The sequence below is a fragment of the Dipodomys merriami genome, unplaced genomic scaffold, assembly GCF_024711535.1.
Source record: "Dipodomys merriami isolate MVZ:Mamm:240054 unplaced genomic scaffold, mDipMer1.0.p SCAF_27, whole genome shotgun sequence".
Classification (NCBI taxonomy): Eukaryota; Metazoa; Chordata; class Mammalia; order Rodentia; family Heteromyidae; genus Dipodomys; species Dipodomys merriami.
The window spans coordinates 7,578,521-7,595,825 of record NW_027204159.1 but is presented as its reverse complement, the minus strand read 5'-3'; the positions used below and the strand labels follow the sequence as shown (position 1 = coordinate 7,595,825).

The 17,305-nt window shown below is 41.6% G+C and overlaps 1 protein-coding gene across 3 annotated transcripts in view; it reads right to left on the bottom strand.

The window, feature by feature from the left end:
• Positions 1 to 10,903, bottom strand: part of Ankhd1 (ankyrin repeat and KH domain containing 1) — a 135,052-nt gene extending 124,149 nt beyond the window's left edge. For all 3 annotated transcript variants that reach the window (XM_070036163.1, XM_070036165.1, XM_070036164.1), the window contains exon 1: positions 10,467 to 10,903. In XM_070036163.1, the coding sequence (XP_069892264.1) occupies positions 10,467 to 10,763 (297 nt within the window). In that variant the 5' untranslated portion in view covers positions 10,764 to 10,903. The remainder of the gene's footprint in view (positions 1 to 10,466) is intronic.
• Positions 10,904 to 17,305: the final 6,402 nt, after the last annotated feature.

The following is a 17,305-nucleotide window of genomic DNA, read 5'->3' as shown; positions in this document are numbered from 1 at the left end:
ACATGTAGTGTCACTAAACTCTTAAAAGTCAAAATGGTAAATGTTTTTACATATATTCTACAATTTTAAAAACCAGAACAAGGGCCTGGGTACAGCAACTCCTGTCTACACTCCTAGCTACTCAGGCCAAAATCAGAGGTAGAAATGAAGAGACTCTCATTCCTAAGGCTCATTCCTACAAAATCTGAAACCATATTTGAAAAATAACTAAAGCAAAAAAGGAATGGAGGTTTTATTAAAGAGGTAAAGTACCTGCCTAGCAAGGGTGAAACCGAAGTTCAAACCCCAATACTACCAAATTTTGTAAAAATGATTAAAATGATAATTTTTTTTGTCAGTCCTGGGGCTTGAACTTGGGGCCAGAGCACTGTCCCTGAGCTCTTTTTCTCAAGGCTAGCACTCTACTACTTTGAGCCACAGTGCTAACTAACTCCAGTTTTCTGATGATTAATAGGCGGTAAGAGTCTCACAGATTTTCCTGCTCAAGCTGGCTTCAAATTGTGATCCTCAGATCTCAGCCTCCTGAATAGCTAGAATTTACAGGCATGAACCACCAGTGCCCAGAAAAATCTTAATTTGTATATTATGGTATTTTGCCACAATTTAAAAATGAAAACCTTGTCTCAAACTACCTTACCTCATTATAAATTATTGAATACATGAAACTCACCTTTACAACTTAATATTAACTATTCCCTTATTCTGTTTAATGGTTCCTAGGGCTTGTCCCTAGAAGTATTCTTACATTTTTCAAAATTACTTGTATCAAATCATTAGGATACAGTGGGATATCTATCTATCTATTTTAAATCTGCTATTTAAAACAACACCTATGAAATGCAGTAAAGGGAAAATTTTGAGAGTAAACCCAATATGTCTTTTTTTTTTGGGGGGGGGGGTCCGGTCATGGGGCCTGAACTCTGGGCCTGGGCACTGTCCCTCAGCTCTTCAGCTCAAGGCTAGCACTCTACCACTTGAGCCACAGTGCCACTTCTGGCTTTTATTTCTTTTTGCTTATGTGGTGCTGAGGAATTGAACCCAGGGCCTCATGCATGCCAAGGCAAGCGCTTTACCACTAAGCCACCTTCCCAGCCCCTCCTTTTTGAAAAATAGTTCAGAAAATAAAAACAAGGTGGAAGGCTTTTTTTCCTTTCTTCCTGGTTTAGGTATATTTGTCAGGAAGAAAGGTAAAGTAGTTTATTGTCAGAAATAAGGCAACACACCTTTATCTACAGTAACCATAAACTGTCAATAACTACCAATAGGCTACCATACATATTTTAACTTTTATGTAATACTTATAAAGCCAGTGCTTCCTAAATTAGCTAAAGTGTAAAGGTGGACATATCTTTCTATCAGTGGTTTTTAATTATTTCTTAATCCTTTCAAAAATGAATAAAATGCCTGAACTTTTTAAAGTTCAACTATAAAATATCTTACAACTAAACTCCATAGTACTCAAAAGTATACCTTCTTACTCTGCTGATCTACATGGCTGACTATCACCAATTTATTAAAAATACAGGTGAGGGCTGGGAAGGTGGCTCAGTGGTAGAGCGCTTGCCTTGCATGCATGAGGTCCTGGGTTCGATTCCTCAGCACCACATAAGCAAAAAGAAAAAAGCTGGAAGTGGTGCTGTGGCTCAAGTGGTAGAGCGCTAGCCTTGAGCTGAAGAGCTGAGGGACAGCACTCAGGCCCAGAGTTCAGGCCCCATAACCGGACCCCCCCCCAAAAAAATAAAATAAAATAAAAATACAGGTGAGCTGGGAAGGTGGCTCAGTAGTAGAGTGCTTGCCTTGCATGTTCGAGTCCTCAGCACCACATAAGCAGAAAAAGCCAGAAGTGGAGCTGTGGCTCAAGTGGTAGAGTACTAACCTTAAGCTAAAGAGCTGAGGGACAGTGCCCAGGCCCTGAGTTCAGGCCCAACAAGGAAAAAAAAAAAAAGTTCTTGCTCTGGAAGTGGCATTATGGCTTAAGTGGTAGAATGCTCACCTTGAGCTGAAGAGCTAAGGGACAGTACCCAGGCTGAGAGTTCAGGCCCTAAGACTGACCCCCACACACACACACAAAAAAAAAAAAAAAAGAAGGAAGTTTTCTAACAAAGCCAAGAATGGATTATATACAAGTTTGAGTTGAGCACTAATCAAACTACTGATTAAATTCTTTTATAAAAGGCATCAGAAGCCGGGCGCTGGTGGCTCACGCCTGTAATCCTAGCTACTCAGGAGGCTGAGATCTGAGGATCACGGTTCAAAGCCAGCCCAGGCAAGAAAGACCGTGAGACTCCTATCTCCAATAAACCACCAGAAAACCGGAAGTGGCGCTGTAGCTCAAGTGATAGAGCGCTCGCCTTGAGCTGAAGAGCTGAGGGACAACGCCCAGGCCCAGAGTTCAAGCCCCACGACCGACAAAAAAAAAAAAAAAAAAAGGCATCAGAAAAGAGATAGCAAGATGACTTCAGAGGTATTAACTACAATGAGAATCAGATGACCTTTTTTTCTAGTTCTAATACATCGCGTTCTTACAACGTTTCCATCTTGATATTTTTCATGTACAAATTTGGTACTAGGGTTTTGAATTTAGTCCTTTGTGCATGCTAGGCAGGCACTATAACACTTGAGATACATTTCTAGCCTGAGGTATTTTGTGTGCATGTGTGTGTTTTCTTTTTGAGACAGGATCTTACTATGTATTTTTGGTGTGTGTGTGTGTGTGTGTATGTGTGTGTGTTTGTTTTCTTTTTGAGACAGGATCTTACTATGTAACTGAAGCCAGCCTGGAACTTGCTAATCAAGGCTAGTCTCTAACTCATGACCCTCCTGCTTCAATTTCCCAAGTGCTGATGGTGCTGATGGCATGAACCATTAAAATCATGGCCAATACCGATACTTTCTAAATTCCTTTTGTTAAAGTAGGAAGAGGTTAGCTCAAAAAATAGAAGAAAAAAGAAACTTTGAAAAATCATCTTGTCTTGATTTAACTCTTCACTTTAGATCTATGAAAGTTTTAACAGGGACTATACAGTAACTTTTGTTGTTGGTGGTGGTGACCAAAAATTTTGTTTCTTTTTTTTGCTGGTCCTAGGGCTTGACCTCAAGATCTCTCTGTCCCTGAGCTTTTCTGTGCTCAAGGCTAGGGTCCTAACACCACTTGAACCACAGCACCAGGAGTAGTTTATTGGAGATGTCTCATAGACTTTGCTGCCCTGACTGGCTTTGAAACATGATCCTCATATCTCAGCCTACTGAGTAGCTAGAATTACAGGCATGAGCTACCAGTGCCTGGCTTTTTGTTTCTTAATGGAAGAAACAAGATAGTATGAGCTCTGAATTCAGTACTGGATTCTAATCCTAGTTTTACCAATCACTAGCCACTTGAGGCTTGTTTGTTTACAATCATTATATCATTACTCTGAGCCTTCATTTATTCATCTATAAAAATGTAGGTAATACCTCAAAGGAGTGTTGGAATGATTAAATAAGATAAGGATAGAATTTAGTATACTATGGGCATACAGTAAGCATTCAATATATGGTAGCAGTTACCTAAAAGGAGATAAGACAGAATTATCACTAAAATTCCATGACTCTATAGACAAGCAACAGGAGAAGGCAAAGTGATCAACAAAGTCTGAAAAGATACTGACTCAGCTCATTTAGTGGTTAAAAAAAGGATTAATATTTCTTTTAATACTGGTTCTAGTCACACAAAAATATGGTAGATATGTCATTGCTTTTCTTATTTGCCAACTCTAAATAATACTTTATAAAAACCACTTTGCTTTCCTTTAGCAACGTATTTATCTTATCTGTCACTGAATCAGAAAGCCAGAAGATTTTCAGTAGTCCATCATCTTTTTATTACCAGACAGGCTCAGAAAAGAATATACTTAAATTCATTCCCATGCTTTATGCATAACACAATTTATCACTTTTTGTTTTTATTTTACATATTGCTAGAAATTGAAACCAAGGCCTTGAACATTCTAAGCAAGCATTTACCACTAAACCACACCTTCATTAAATTTTTCAAAAATGTAAACCCTTCACAAACTTGCCGTTTAAAAATCTCACACAGCCGGGGCTGGGAAGGTGGCTCAGTGGTAGAGCGCTTGCCTTGCATGCATGAGGCCCTGGGTTCGATTCCTCAGCACCATGTAAGCAGAAAAAAAAAAAGCCGGAAGTGGTGCTATGGCTCAAGTGATAGCGTGCTAGCCTTGAGTGAAGAGCTGAGGAACAGCACCCAGGCCCAGAGTTCAGGCCCCACGAACGGACCAAAAAAAAAACTCACACAGCCAGGCACCAGTGGCTCACACCTGTAATACTACTCAGGAGGCTAGGATCTGAGGATCACGGTTCAAAACCAGCCTGGGCAGGAAAGTCCCTGAGACTCTTATCTCCAATAAACCACCAGAAAACTGAAGTGGTGCTGTGACTCAACTGGTAGAGAGCTCACCTTGAGCTGAACAGCTTAGGGACAGCGCCCAGTCTCAGAGTCCAAGTCCCACAACCGACCAAAAAAATGTCTCACACAAAGCCACTGGCTAATTAGCCACTGGCTAATGCTTGTAATTCTAGCTACTATGGAGGCTGAGGCTCTAGCAAGGTTCAATGCCAGCCTGGGCAGAAAGTTCACTGGACTCCATTCTCCAAAATAACTAGCAAAAAGTAGGGCTGGAGGTGTGGCTCTAGGGATAGAACATCAGCCAAGCAAGTACAAGACTCTAAATACAAACTCCAAACTATCACACATATACACACCCCTCACATGAATACCTTCTGTGTGACAAGAAGGAGGAATATACATACTATATATAAGTATGTATTATCTATACATACTTATTTGACTCAGTAATAAAGTCTTTTAACATTGGGGAGACCCTGAGTTGAATCCCCAGCAGCACACATTCGCGCGCGCGCGCACGCACGCACGCACACACACACACACACGCACGCAATTTTATAGAGAAATTTTAAAAAGGATAGCCGGGTGCTGGTGGCTCTAGATACTCAGGAAGCTGAGATCTAAGGATCACAGTTTGAAGCCAGCTTGGGCAGAAAAGTCCCTTTGAGACTCTTATCTCCAATTAATTACTCAAAATCCAGAAGTGTAGCTGTGGCTCAAAGTGGTAGAGCTTGAGGACAGCGCCCAGACCCTGAGTTCAAACGCTGCAAATAACGCCCCCCCCCAAAAAAAATATACAATAGTAAAAAAGCATAGCAGTAATGGAATTGAGACTTCACAGTCTGTAATCTCAGGACTCAGAAGACTGAGTCAGTAGGATCCAGAGTTTAAAACCAGCCTGAAGTCCAGATTGAGATTGTCTCAAAAAAGACTTTCCTAGCCTTAACCTTTATATTATTTTGATTTGTAGACTGTATGATGTTGTCACTCATTGAAAATGTGTTAAATAGTAACAACCAAAAAACACAAACTTCAAAATTAAGCTTGTGCCAAGTTGATACTCCTGTAGTGTGTGACAAATTGTTACAGTAGTTATTACTGTTACATGCTATTACATGTAACTTTTTCTTAAACTTTTTTAAACACTTCAAATGTTTCAAAAGCCTGCTCAAGGGTAAGAAATTATATTTCCTATTTAATCTGTATTGGTAATTTATAGGATAGAACCCTTTGAACAAACTGAAAGTCTCCATATAACACCTTTTTGAAAATAAGTGTGTTTTTAAGTTAACCAAAATGGTACATTTACCATAGAAAATTTAAAGCAGTACAAGCTCATTTTACATTAAACTATTTCTCCCTTGTTCAGGTTGTAAGTATAAGCCCCAAGATACTATTAAAAGCAGTGACTCAACTTGTTTACCTGAAGTTTGAATATAGAGTATTTGTGACAAAATTGCTATGCTTGACAAGAACAGTCTCTAGAGTGGCCTCTGGACCAATCAAGAGTGATTTTGTTCCCAGAAGACATACATTAATGTCTGAAGAACTTGGGGCTATCACAATTTGGTACTGTTCTACTAGCATCTAGTGGGTATAGCCCAGAGATGTTGCTAATGCATAGAAAAAGCTTCTCACAGGAAGGAAATATCCAGCTCAAAATGTTAATATATTGCTACTCAGAAACCTTGCCTCTGTATACAGATTAAAAATAACCCTAAGGAAAATTACAGTTCCTTTGCTACTGTAGAAATATCAGAGTGAAATTTCTGGGCTTTTGAATGTAAAAGTAATTTCAAGGAGGAAAAATATCTCTACAAAACTTTTGCTATGATTTCAAAACTGTATTCAATTTTTTTATGTAACTGCAAATATGGCACATGCTTCAAAAAAATAAAAAAATCTCAAAAATAGCTATGCTTTTCTAATTTGATCTCTAAAGTAAATATAATAAACCTGTACATAGGCATACATGAACATATAGGCCTAGAAAATTTGCTGAAAGAGAAAATTTAATATTAGCTATCTTGAGGAGTAAGAGATGAAGGGTTGGTTGAGACAAGGACTTTCACTTTCTGTCTTATCTCTACCATCTATTTTCAATTTTTCACCATGATGCTGTACTAGTTTTATAATAATTTTTTTTTTTTTTTTTTTTTTTTTGGGGTCCGGTCGTGGGGCCTGAACTCTGGGCCTGGGCGCTGTCCCTCAGCTCTTCAGCTCAAGGCTAGCGCTCTACCACTATGAGCCACAGCGCCACTTCCGGCTTTTTTCTTTTTGCTTATGTGGTGCTGAGGAATCGAACCCAGGGCCTCGAGCATGCAAGGCAAGCGCTCTACCACTGAGCCACCTTCCCAGCCCTATAATAATTTTTAAAGGGGAGGTGTGGGGGGGGGGGGGAGATGGGAAAGGATGGTAAAGGGAAACAAAGGAGAAGACAACAATGCTTGATAAGAAATGTACTCATTACCTTGCTCATGTAATTGTAACCCCTCTGTACGGTATTTTCACAATTAAAAAATAAATTAAAAAAGGAAAAAAATAATTTTAAAGTATTACACAGATATACCATATACTATATGCATACTCACATACAGAAAAAATTTTAATTATAAATCTCACAATGTCTTTTCTTCCAACTTGCTTTTAAAAAAAGGCAATTCTAAAATTAACATTTAAATACTGGAAAGCCAGGCGCTGGTGGCTCACGCCTATAATCCTAGCTACTCAGGAGGCTGAGATCTGAGGATCGAGGTTCAAAGCCAGCCCGGGCAGGAGAGACCATGAGACTCCTATCTCCAATAAACCACCAGAAAACCGGAAGTGGCGCTATAGCTCAAGTGGTAGAGTGCTCGCCTTGAGCTGAAGAGCTGAGGGACAGCGCCCAGGCCCAGAGTTCAAGCCCCACGACCGACAAAAATAAAAATAAAAATAAAATAAACATTTAAATACTGGAGTGTGGATTTTTTTTTAAATAATGGGTATATTTCAATATGACCTAATTCAAATTCTCTTTTTTTGGGTGGGGGGGGCAGGTCGGTCATGGAATTTGAACTCTGGGCCTGGGCGCACTGTCCCTCAGCTCTTCAGCTCAAGGCAAACACTCTACCACTTGAGTCACAGCATCTACTTCAGGCCTTTTCTGTTTATGTGGTGCTGAGGAATTGAACCCAGCACCTCATGCATGCAAGGCAAGCACTCTACCACTGAGCCACCTTCCCAGCCCAAGCCCAAGTTCTAACTCTTGTATTAAAAAATCATGCTCAGTATGCCTGAAGAAATTCAAAACAGATATTTATCCCAATGTTTAAAACAACAGGGATCCAATGATGGCATTCCCTAAGATGGCATATATCTAGTATATTTATTTAACTGTGCTAATACAAGTAAATGTCTTTATCAAATTAAAAGGTGTTTTGGCTTGACCAGCAAAGGAATGTACTAAGTCTATACATTTCTTATTCATTATTTTCCTTATCCTGCTCCTGTGAGAAGAGAATCTTCACTTTAAAACTACAACCAATTCATCTTTGTTAGTGTCTACATACTTAGTTCTAAAATATTTAGGAAAGATACAAATTAAGACTTCAGTATTATTCATCAAATCCCAGTAAAGCTTTTTTTAAGGAACAATATTTAAAACCTGTCACACTGGAAATTCAAAAACAGTAGTATGGAAGAAGACAGTTCCACAGGGAAGAAATCAGAAAAGGTAAAGAATTTACTTCGCCAAAACAGATCAATTCACTCAAAAAGGCACAGACTATATATCTACCATGTGTACTCCATAGCAGAGAATTTTTTTCCCTATGTGAAATAGAAGAAACAGGACACAAAGCAATTTTTTTTCCCTCTATAGATTACGAATCTATACAGAATAAGAAATGACAACAGCAAAGAAGTTTTTTAGGTATCTTTGAAATCTTCATTCCAAAAGCCAAATTAAAAAAATAAAAACAGGTTGGAGGTGTGGCTCAAGGAGCATAAGCCAAGGAGGTGCTAGGCTCTGAATTCAAACCCCAGTACAAAAAAAGCAAACAAAAACCAAAGCAAAATCCTCAATACACTTAATACCAGGATCCTTTTGTAGTACAAAAAATGTAAGCAAACTAAAATATAAGGTTAAATACTAAATGGATATAAGAACAAATACACCCATTTGGGTGTAAGAACAATGAACACATGACTGCTACAATAAACTTGAAAAATGACCACAAAAGGGATAAATTGTGCCCATAGTTTTACCCATTATACCCATATAGTCTAATGATTCCAAATAAGTGAGACAGAGACACAGACCAAGAGAGAGCGAAAAAGAGAGATTTGACTTTTTATTTTAGATACACATTAGCACTGTACTTCTAAAAAAAACTTAAATACTACTTATATATGTCTCACTCATGACAATTATGTAAAATGGCTCTCCCCCAAATCAAGGGGATTCCCTTTTCACCTTTAAACCAAGGCAAACCTTTTCACTTTCTCCCTTACAAGTTTCAAACAAAAACTCTAATCTTAGAAGAGGCTAACTTATTAGCTTCTATTAGAAGGTCCTAACTTCATTTCCTAGATAAAAGTCTAGGTTCATCTCTTAACAAGTTTCACTGAAAGGAGGAAGCCTTCCACAAATCCAAGAGTCAGAGAGCTCCTGACTATCCCCATAATTCCTATTCAAATAAAATTCTTGAATTAGAAGTTACTTCTCTTACAGTGAAATTCAAAGATCTATGCATTCAAAGGATTATACCCCTTTATGACCTAAACACTGTTGTTGTTGGGTTTTTCCCAAAACAAAATGTTGGGGTCAGAATACAGGAAAGTTTTGAATTTAAAGAAACCACTGCTCAGACCTAGGAAGCTAAGATAGTACACTAACTATTCTGCTACACACATTCCTTTATTTCAAATTCAAGAGACAGGATCTTTAGTATTCAAAGAGAAATTCCTGCACTTTCACCCCAAAACCAGAGGTTAAAGTAATTGGTCACAAGGGATAAACCAGACACCTTAGAACCAAAACAAAACAAAAAACCTCTGAGCAGCTAAAGCAATAATCAGAGGACATTACTAAATCCCAGCCACGGTAAGGGGAAAGGTATGTGTATGTATCAATGTATGTATGTTCATATGCAATATATACAAAACCTGTATATACTTATGCAGATAAAATGGTATTGCATGTACATCTATCTCTATAAATGATCCTTGTTTTCCTTAAAGACGAAGAGGATGATGTCTACCATTCTAGGTGACTCAGATCTAAAAATGTGTATAGGAGATTACACATGTAAACCGAGGAACTGATAACTCATCTTCTTCCCTACAAAAGAAAAGGTGTCCGTCGGGTGGCTCACCTTCTCCCAGCCTAAAAACCTCGAGAGTTCAACTATCCAGCTATTTCAAAGCTCAGGGATGCCCTGGAACTTCCTTTTCCTGTCTAACTTCACCAAACGTCCCAGGAGCTACAGTCACGTGACTTTTCAGATCTTTAAGGGGAGGGGAAAAAAACCACACTGAGAACACCTTAAAACTAACCTGTCTCACACTACAGAGGGAAATACGAGCTCTACTTCAATACCTAGGCAGGGCATTTATGTAAGGCGGAGGCAAATAAATGCACCCTTCGACTTTGGAGGGAGCCCACAGTAGATTTCTTTTTTTTCCTTTGAGCTATCGGTCCCTTTGAGCGGTCGGGTCCCTGTCCGTCTCCCTCAGTACCAAGGGCAGGGACTCTGGCAAGACCCCGCCCTCCCCCAGTTCCAAAGCGGGTGGGCGGGAGGTAGCCCGAGGAGTCCGGGTTCCCGCGCGAAGCTCAGAGACCAAAGCGCTCTCTATTGTGGGTCTTTGGACGGTGACGGGAACCCGTCCCGCTCCGGGCGCTGGCTGACGAGTAAGCTGAGCATTTGACTAGGCCCGCACGGCTGCTACTGCCGCCATGGAGCCCATTGCTGTCACAGAACGACTGCACCCAGGAAGCGCGAGGGTGGCCCCAAGCCCTGTGCTCTCCCCAAGAGAATTCACGCCTCCCGATGTGTGAGAGGCTGGGGTCCTGGAGCCGTACCTCGGACACCTCGTCCTCGTCGCTGCCAGAGGCACCACCTCCACCTCCCGTCCTCAGCACGGCAGCCGCCAACTTGAAATCCAGCGCTGCGTCCCCTCCTCCAGCACCGCTGCTGCTGCCGCCGCCACCGACTCCCGGCGCCGACCCGGCCTCCCCAAAGAGCCTCACAGTACGGATCCCCAACCCGACCCCTCCCGGCGGAGGCGGCTCCGAGGCCCCGGCTGGGGCGGATCGGGGAGCCACCGAGTCCAAGTCTTCCTCAAAGGAGGTGCCGCCGCCTCCGCCGTCAGTCAGCATGGTTCGCACGCGGAGCGGGAGATGCTGTGGAGATACTCGCGGCCACCGCCGCTGCTGATCCCGGGAAGGAGAGGAACAGCAGGAGGAAGAAGCTTCTCCTTTCCCCCCTCCCCCCTGTCCCAGCAGCGCCACTAACTTCTCACTGCCTAACCTGCTGCCTCCCGCCCCTTCGACTCTCCACTGGCTGCAACTCCCCGGCGGCTGTAGATCATTGGCCAAGGTGACCTGTCGCTCAGGCGCCCCGTCACGCGCTGCTCGCTGGCTCGCGGCCCCCAAGCTGCGTTGACCCGCGCAGGCCTAGGCGGTTGTGAACACCCGCCTTCTGCTCTCCACAAGCAGACTTCCGGTCTTTTTCTGTCTCTATTGGTCAACCTCTCTGACTAGCGCTTCACGACCTTAAAGTGGATTAGTTGGCCTTCTGGTCAGTCACAGTGACCCCTAACAATGGCAAACCCCATTGGCGCCGTCAAGTGTCGGTCACTTTGTCATAGGACGTCGCGTGGTACAATTGGCGGGTGAGGGTACTACTCATCCCGCCCCCACCTGAGGTGACGGGAAAGGGCCGGGGAATTTCCACTTCTGAGTGTAAAATGAAGTCTAAAGTGGCGACCCACAAAAATTAATAAAATTTTGAGTAGACCTAACCCCGCGCTCAGTGAGTCTTGCACTTCAAGGAGGTGAGAGGAGCCTAGGTAAAGCAGCTCCCACCTGTAGCTCCTAACCAAGCGACACGAATGTGGCCGGAAGTAGCTGCTTGGGGATTGGAGGAAAGAAGCAATCAGTCTCAGCGAGGCTCCACCTTCCTGCCATGACCTGGTTGGAGGACGGTGGCGTCAGTCATCGTAGCAGTCGCCACCTCAGAGACAGGTGAGGTTTGTTCAACCCACCCGTCTAGCTACTGGCTGTTTGGGCGGGAGTTGGGGGAAAGGAGGATGGGGGGGTGGAACCTGAGCTGTGAGAAGGCGTAAAAGGGGCTGGGCTCATCTTGCTAGGCGCCTCCCGCCTTTCCAAATACACCGCCCTGCTAGTGGAGCTGAGGCAACCCGGAAAGCATTTTGGGATGACCGCCCTGAGGCCACTCGTCCCGCCTGCGTGCCAGGACGAGTCCAGGCGCGCCTTGGGGCGGGGATGGCCCCCTCGGGGCTGCGCTCTCTTGCGGGTGAAAGGCGGCGGGCCCGCTGGCTGGACAGCGCCATCCCTCAGTACTGGGAACTGTCCCGCGAAGGAAAAGTCGGGAAGCGCGTGGAATCCGACCGCAGTGCTGAACGCAGCTGAGAGAGCTTTCGCGGGGAGGCCGGGGGGGGGGGGGGGGGGTCGGCAATTTTGAGTTCTGGTGTTGCCTCTGAACGTGCTGGGTGATTTGGGCGCGTGTGACGAAAGTAATCATATACCAGGGTGAGCAAAGTGCCAAACTTAGAAGAACGACTCGGGCTTAGTTTTCGTTTTTAGTTAGCGCCACCTCTTCCTTCAGTTCTCTGCAGGTCCTGAATTCTGCCAACCAAACTAGTTTTAGCCAGGTCTTGTGAGGAACGACAAAGTAGGGGCTCTTCCCCCTGTAAAGAGATCTTTTCCCTTTTTCCTTTTCTCCTCCTTCCTCTCTTTTCTCCTCTTTCTCTCCACATCTCCATCTCATTCTCCTTTTACCTTCCTTCCTCTTCCCCCATTATCAATAAATCAACAAAGAAAAGCTGGAGGAAAGGTGGTAACTTATGTCTTTAATTCTAGCTACCTTGGAGGTGAAGATCAGAAAGGTCTTGGTTGGATGCCACCACAAGACACGAACTCCCAATCTCCACCGAAAAGCTGTGCTTACATGGTAGTTTGCGTCTGTAATCCCAGCTACCTGAGACGCATAGATAGAAGGATCTTGTCCAACGCCCATCCCAGGGAAAAGTATGAGAACCTAACTGAAAAATAACTCAAGTAAAAAGGGCTGGAGGTTATGACCCCGTGATAGAGTGATTGCCTAGCAAGCACAAGGCCTTGAGGTCCAAAATGAAAAGAGAAACCAAGTCAAAAGTGTTCAGGTTCCAATTAATCCATGACCACAAAAAAAGAAGTTTGGTGAAGTTTGTATGACAAATTGCCTTTGACCAAAGAATGTCCCTATGATAAGAGAAGTTGGCAAAAAAAAAAAAAAAAATCTCATTTTCTCGTCTTACAGTGTAACAGAGCTTTATCTATTTTGATTGCTTGATAATTTCATATTTAACCTCTCTTAAACTAGGTTCTGAAAATTCTACTGAGTATAATGACTTTTTTTTTTTGGTCCTGGGGCTTCAACTCTGGGCTGGGGTTCCCGAGGCCCTTGGCTCTTCAGCTCTAGGCTACCACTTGAGCCACAATGCCACTTCTGGCTTTTTCTGTTTATGTGGTGCTAAAGAATCGAACCCTGGACTTCATGCATGCACTCTACCACTGAGCCACCTTCCCAACCCCACTTTTTATATGTCTTTAAAAGTTGACTCAGGAAATGTTAAAAAAAAACTCTTTAGTTTGATAATAATACATTTTGACATTTCACATACAAACAAGGACATTGTTTCCTGTGATCAGAACATACTAAGTTTTACTTCTGGATAATAAAGAAGTTTTAGAAAATGGAAAATAAACTGTTTTGATGTAAACACCATGTATACTGTCTGCGGTATTTGTAGAACTTAATTAGCCTCTATCCTCAATGCAATTTAAGTTTTCAAGGCATGTGTGACTAGTTTACAACCCTAACCAAGCAGCAACCAAAAGAATCCTAGCAGTGCCCAACCCAGTTCAAAGCTGGATTATCCAGAATTGGTATGGATACATCCTTAGGCAAAAAACAGGTATTGACTAGTGCAATATTACAAAGGAACTACTTGTCATTCCCACTACGAATAAAAAGTAATTTCTGGTGCAACTCCCTGAACAAACTCATTAAATTCTTTAAACAAATGTAATGAACTTAAGGACAGAAGAGAAAGGAAATCTGGGTACATTCATTTTCCCCTTATATTTAAGAGTAATACAGTCTACTTAGTGCCTAGCAATTGAGTATAGTCAGATAAGTATGATTGAGCAATAACCTTTGTTTCATCTGAACTTTACCTGAATCATTTGTCATTAGTTTGGCAGTACAAGAGTTAGGAACTCTCTGTCTACCAAATTTTGGTGCCTGTGTAGTTGTTTGGAATGATTTAATGCTGGGCAAGATTGGTGGATGACATCTGTAATCCCAGCTACCCATGAGGCAGAGATATATAGGATTGAGGTAATGACCTGTCAGGGGAAAAAAGTTATCAAGACACACCTCCATCTCAAGCTGGTGATAGGATGCACCTGTGATCTCAGCCATGTGAGAGGCAGTAGGTATGGGGATCCTTGTCCAGGTTTTCCCCAGCAAAAAACTTTAGACCCTATCCAAAAACTAATTAAAGCAAAAACTACTAGTGGTATAGCTCAAGAGGTAGACCATCTACATACAAGCCATGATGCCCAAATTCAAACACAATTATGACAAAAAAGTAATATTTCATACATAGTACAAATGTAAAACTAGTAGATTAAGAAATAGACTGGGGCCAGGTGCCGGTATAATCCTAGCTACTCAGGAAGCTGAGATCTGATTATCACAGTTCAAAGCCGGCCTGAGCAGGGATACTCTGAGACTCTTATCTCCAATAAACCACTAGAAAACCTTGAGCTGAAGAGCACAGGGAAAACGCCCAGGCCCAGAGTTCAAGCCCCACGACTGACCAAAAAAAAAAAAAAAGAAAGAAAGAAATAGGGCTGGGAAGGTAGCTCAGTGGTAGAGTGCTTGCTTTGCCTGCAGGAGGCCCTGGATTCGATTCCTCAGCACAACATAAGCAAAAAAAAAAAAAAAAAGCCGGAAGTAGCTCTGTGGCTCAAGTGGTAGAGCGCTAGCCTTGAGCTGAAGAGCTGAGGGACAACACCCAGGCCCAGAGTTCAGGCCCCACATCCAACAAAAAAAAAAGAAAGAAATCACCACCATATCAAGTAGTATATGGTGAATGTACAAAATCATACTGTTTTCAATATGAAATATTAGTAAGTTTCAATGTGATGTGATTTATTGTGTTAACAGGATTTTGACATATCTTAAGATAGTATTTATTTGCTGGGCGCTGGTAGCTTATACCTATAATTGTACCTACTCAGGAGTTAAAATCTGGAGGATCATAATTCAAAGCCAGCCTGCAAAAAAGTCCTTAAAACTCCATCTGTGGGCTGGGAATGCAGGTTACTGGTAGAGTGCTTGCCTAACACACATGAAGCCCTGGGTTCGATTCCTCAGTACCATAGAAACAGAAAAAGCCAGAAGTGGTGCTGTGGCTCAAGTGGTAGAGTGCTAGCCTTGAGTAAAAGAAGCTCAGTCAGGGACAGTGCCCAGGCCCTGAGTTCAAGCCCAAGGACTGGTCAAAAAACGAACAAAACCCCCCCAAAAAACTCCATCTGCAAAATAATTAGAGAAAAGGCCATTCTGGAGGTATAGCTTAAGTTGTAGAGTGCTAACTGAACAAATGAGCTGATGTTTTTTAGTTCAAACACTGAAAATTTTATTTATTGTTGTTATGAAAAAATAGCATTCAAATAAATTATCTTCTTACAGAACAGGCTGGATTATTTATTACGGTACTTTGCCTTTTTTTTGTAACTCTTCTCAGGATCCCACTCAGGACCTCATGTATTCTAGGTAAGCATTCTCCCATTGAGCTATATCCCCACCCTGTAATGGTATATTTATTTGTTCAAAGCATACACTTATTTTTGGCCATCTTTTATTCAGAGAAGGAAAAGAAAAAGAGAGAACTCTGTAGCTTAGGTAATAAGAGACTTAATTTCTCATAATAGGAAACTGACAAAGTAAATTGTAGATACAGGGACTTTAACTACAAGCAACCTGCATTTTCTCAAGATATTTAATTTCTATGTGCCAATCCATCACAGTTCAGTCCATCTATATAAGGAAAGAAGTAAACCAGAAAATTGTACTTAAATATTATGTTATTAAAGCTTTATAATTTTATTCTCGTTTCAATTATAGAGAGCTGAAACTTCAAAAAGTTTAAATACTTTGTCTAAGATTATGAGGCCACTAAATGAAAAAACTGAACTTTGATTTTATTTCTGTCTGATCTCAAAACACATGCCTTTACCACCATATCACCTTAGTATTATGGTGTTATGGAAAGTGGAGAAAACGCATCAGTCAGGTAAATATACTCTAACCTTATATTCCTCTATACCTTCTAATTCAGCCAGGTATGGTCGTTCACAGCACTCAGGAGGCTGAAGTATGAGTACTGATTGTCAGTTGGAGGCCAGGTTGGACTACATGCAGTCCCTCCAAAAATAAAAATAAATAAATAAATAAACCTACTAATTAGCTTTATGGGTGGAGTTAACCCTGACTGCCACCAAACTTATCTTCCTCTTTTATAACAGTTGGAAACATTTAATTTAAAACTTGTTTCCTGGCTGCTCCAACCATATTATTAGTTTCTTGAACAATGTAATTTATACTAAAAAAATGTAAATACATTCCATTCATATGATCCAAATTTCAAAAGGATTTCAAAAATGTACAGTGAGAGAAAGAGTCCTTTTATTTTGTCCACTAACTACTCAGATTTTCTTTCATAAGCACACCACATTATTAGGCTTTTCAATATCTTCTAGATATGAAAGAGACTTTTGTGTGAGTTTTTGGTGGTACTGAGGTTTGAGCTCAAGGTGTCATGCTTATTAGATCTACCACTACAGCCATGCCCTCAGCCCTTTCTGCTTTATTTATTTTTCAGAAAGGGCTTCCTGGACTTCAATCTTACTTTATACCCTTCCAGTGTAGCTGGGATAACAGGCAAGCATCACTACTCCCAGCTTTTGTATTGACATGGGGTTTTGATGACTTTTTGCCTAGACCTATCCTCCTGATCTTTACTTCCTAAATAGCTGTATTACAAGTGTGAATCATTGCATATTGCACCTTTCTAGAGACTTTTATACATATGTGAGCAGGTTCATTCATGTCAGTTCATTTTACCCTTTTAACACAAATGATAGCATGTTCTACATATGTACCTTGCTCCTGTTTTTTTTCCAGTCCTAGGGCTTGAACTCAGGGCCTGGGCACTGTCTCTGAGCTTTTTTGCTCAAAGCTAGCACTCTACCACTTGAGCCACAGGACCACTTCCAGCTTTTTCTGTATATGTGGTACTAAGGTATTGAACCCAGGACTTCATGCATGCTAGGCCAGCACTCTACCACTAAGCCACATTCCCAGCTCTGCTCTTTGCTTTTTCCACTCAATTTATTTAGAAATGTTACATGTCATTGTATAAAGAACTTTGTTATTCTTGTTTACCATTTCATAGTATTCTACTGATTAAATTTTGGGCGTGGGAGGTAATTATTAACAGTTCTACAATTATAGTAACTTAAAAACCCTCCAGGAATTGGTAGGCATATGTTTTTTATTTTTTGTTTTTTTTGGGTCCGGTCGTGAGGTCTGAACTCTGGGCCTGGGCACTGTCCCTCAGCTCTTC